This window comes from Cebus imitator, unplaced genomic scaffold (assembly GCF_001604975.1).
Source record: "Cebus imitator isolate Cc_AM_T3 unplaced genomic scaffold, Cebus_imitator-1.0 Scaffold108, whole genome shotgun sequence".
Taxonomy (NCBI): Eukaryota; Metazoa; Chordata; class Mammalia; order Primates; family Cebidae; genus Cebus; species Cebus imitator.
Window position 1 is genome coordinate 531,271 of NW_016107423.1, and position 3,610 is coordinate 534,880.

At 43.7% G+C, this 3,610-nt stretch overlaps 1 protein-coding gene across 10 annotated transcripts in view; it reads left to right on the forward strand.

Annotated features, from left to right (window-relative positions):
* The window catches only part of FRY (FRY microtubule binding protein), a 477,475-nt gene that overhangs the window by 398,780 nt on the left and 75,085 nt on the right, over positions 1 to 3,610 (forward strand). For all 10 annotated transcript variants that reach the window (XM_017538031.2, XM_017538028.2, XM_037741802.1 and 7 more), the window contains 3 exons: positions 329 to 479; positions 1,339 to 1,442; positions 2,191 to 2,376. In XM_017538031.2, coding sequence (XP_017393520.1) covers positions 329 to 479; positions 1,339 to 1,442; positions 2,191 to 2,376 — 441 coding nt within the window. The remainder of the gene's footprint in view (positions 1 to 328; positions 480 to 1,338; positions 1,443 to 2,190; positions 2,377 to 3,610) is intronic.

Consider the following 3,610-nt stretch of genomic DNA (forward strand, 5'->3'; position numbering starts at 1 on the left):
TTTTTTTGTATTTTTAGTAGACATGGGGTTTCACCATGTTGGTCAGGCTGCTTTCAAACTCCTGACCTCAGGTGATCCACCCACCTCAGCCTCCCAAAGTGCTGGAATTACAGGCATGAACCACCACAACCAGCCCTGCAGTGAGTTTTGATGAATATACTCCAGCCTGGGTGCCAGCAAGAACCTGTCCCTAAAAAAATTTTTTAATGAAAAATAATTTTTATGCTTATTAAGCATACACTTATAAAATTTATTCTAAAAACATTGAGTAGAGAAAACAAGTCTCCTCTCCCTGGAAATAAAGCACAGTGTCTTTCTCACCCTACAGATGATCCAATTTCTCCCTATACGGGCTGGTTGCTGACTATTACAGAGACCAAGCAGCCGCAGCCTTTACCGATGCCTTGTACCGGAGGATGCTGGGCACCCCTGGTTGACTATCTCCCGGAGACCATCACTCCCCGGGGACCACTCCATAGGTGAGTAGCCTGTGTGGGTAGAAGGAAACCTTAGCTTTGACTGGACTTTTCTACCTATGACAAGAGAGAAACCTGTTCCAGGTCTCACCACGTTAAAGGGTCTCATCAGTCAGTGGGATCCTGCCTGATCTGACGGCTGGCTTCCAGCATATTAGCAGAGTTTGGTCAAATATTAACCAACATTCAAAGCTGCCTGTGACCTTTGAATTTCTCCTTGATGTCATCTGGATATGGGCATGCATTCTATGATGCTTTTTAGACTATAAGCAACTTGACGAGAGGGACCTTGTCTTTGATAGCTCTTCATCCCTTAACTCGTGTTGTGCAGCTCTGTGCTGTTATGAGTTAAACTCTATATCTCTGGAATAAAAGCCTTGCATAACTCTTTAAACTCTGTTTCCCTGGAATGCTGTGTTATGAGTTAAACCTATTTCCCTGGAATAAAAGCCTTACATAACTCTTTAAAAATACTTAAGAGTTGGCTGGGCACGGTGGCTCACACCTGTAATCCTAGCACTTTGGGAGGCCGAGGTGAGCAGATCACAAGGTCAAGAGATCAAGCACATCCTGGCCAACATTGTAAAACCCTGTCTCTACTAAAAATACAAAATTAGCTGGGTGTGGTGGTACACACCTGTAGTCCCAGCTACTCGGGAGGCTGAGGAAGGAGAATCACCTGAACCTGGCAGGTGGAGCTTGGAGTGAGCCGAGATCGTGCCTCTGCACTCCAGCCTGGCAACAGAGCAAGACTCCATATTAAAAAAAATACTTAAGAGTTACATCCAATTGTAACTCAACAGTCTACCAATATTTCCATCCCCTTTAGAAGTTGCATTAATTTCATTATTTCATTGATTAGGTGCAATATTGCTGTAATTTTTATGACTGAAATGGTGGTGGATCACAGCGTACGAGAAGATTGGGCGCTTCATCTACCATTATTACTTCACGCTGTCTTCTTAGGTAAGACTGGATCTAAAAGGCATTCTAGCCAATCAGGTTAAAAACATACAGAAGTAATCCATAGAGGTTTCCTTTCACATTGGCATCCTATTTGACTCATTTCTGGAATATTTGGTCTCCACCATTTTTCATTGCCCTTTTGTGACTTCTGCTCTGAAATGTCAGCTACTTGGTCACTGTTTGAAATTGCTCTACTATGTAAACATAGTGGTATCTCACTAGTGCCACATCTATAAAGATATCCAAAATAAATTGGGTCTTTTTGAAGGTCTTTGGCTGAGGTGACAAATTTTAAGCTATGAGGCATAGTCAGTGCATAAAAAGAAAGGATGTGGGAAAGAGTGGGCCAAGCCCTGAGCTTTGTAGAGCAAAAATGAGAAGAGGAACCAGCCAGGGAATCTCAGAAATTCAGTTAGAAAGAGACTAATAAAATTAGAATCTTTCAGTAACAGGGATATCCAAGGAAGAGAACATCTCAAGAAGAAGGAATGCTAACCACGTCAGATGCTACAGAGAGGTCAAGAAAAGTCCATCTATCAGCATTTCCTGAGAACATTTTACTTAAGAAATAAAGCATTTTATTTTTCCTAAGCTCAACTTCTGTATGTTGGTAACACAAACAATAACAAAGAAAACTAAACATTCTTTTAACATGTTCCTCCTGAGTATTCTGGAATCTTTACTATCCCTGGAATCTAAACGAGCTTAACATTTGTTTATACTGAGAGATTCTACTGTTTTGTTCCAGGTTTGGACCATTACCGGCCTGAAGTCTTTGAACACAGCAAAAAACTGCTTCTTCACCTCTTGATTGCCCTCTCTTGCAACAGCAATTTCCATTCCATTGCTTCCGTGCTTCTGCAGACTCGAGAGATGGGTGAAGCTAAGACCCTAACCGTGCAGCCAGCTTACCAACCTGAATATCTCTATACAGGTAACAGAGAAGGACAGTTAGAGCGCATAGGACAGTCACAAATGCAAAGATAACTAACCACAGGTGCCACTGGAGCCCAAGTTAACTTCTCTCATACTATGATCTCCAATTTTCCAAGTGATAAATCAACAGGACAATAAATACACACCATTTCACTTGAGGTGAACTTGCCTCTCAAAAGCTTTCTTTATTACTGCATATTAAAAATATTTTTTTCCTGGTTATAGCTATGATTGCTGCCACCAATGAATATGTTCCTACTGATGCATTGGAAATGTAAGTGCCCATTGGCCAGGAGCAACAGTCTAGAACACCGAAGGGTGATGGTATACCCAAGCGAGTTTAAACAGAAGCACCATGCACTGAGTTTGTTGAGAGTCCACCTTTAATGGCCGACGTCCAAGAGTCAGCTAGAGCGCAAATGTCTCGGCCACGAACAAAGGGTGGTCAACGTTTTTATACCAGTTTAGGGTCAGAGGGCAGTAAGCGGATTATTACAGAAGCAGAAGGAGAGGTTAGGGAAAGGTAGGGGGTGCCTAACAACAAATGCTATTTAAAGTTGTTTTTTACTCTGAATGTGGGGTAGGCAGTTACACAGCTGCAGGTACAGGATGTATGGGCCAGTGGGCCCTGTTTCTCAGACAACTGGTTACAAAGATGCCAGTATCTCAGACCATAAGCTTTCGGAACAGAATGCCCTACATAGCTCAGGGTGGGCAGCATAGCTCAGGGCGGGCAAAATGGAGTTAGCAGGATTGTTTACAATGTATTCGTTACAGCCAAGCTCAAGTTAGGGTATTTCAATGAGAACACACAAAACAGCAACCATGGCTACTGCCTGTGAGCAGGTCACAGCCAAGGTACCAGATATATCAGTTGTGTGCCTTCTAGTGCCCATGAAGGAATTTTCACTTTATTGAATGACCTTTTCCTTGAAGGCGCCGTTATGGGGAGCCCATTAAAAACCATTGCAGTTTTGAAACCAAAAAAAAATTAATTTTAGAAATAGGAATAGAGGGGTTGATCCAAGATGGCCGTTTAGGAACAGCTCAGGATTGCAGCTCCCAGTGAAAGCGCAGAGGGTGAGTGGACGCCGCGTTTTTATTGCCCACAGACTAGGAAACTCCCAGGCAGAGGTGCTCCACGGTCGCCAGCGCGGCTGTTTCGGCCAGCGCGGCTGTGCCTGCCGGGGCCGCTGCTTTGCCCCGCGCGGCTGCTTTGTCGGCGCCCCGGA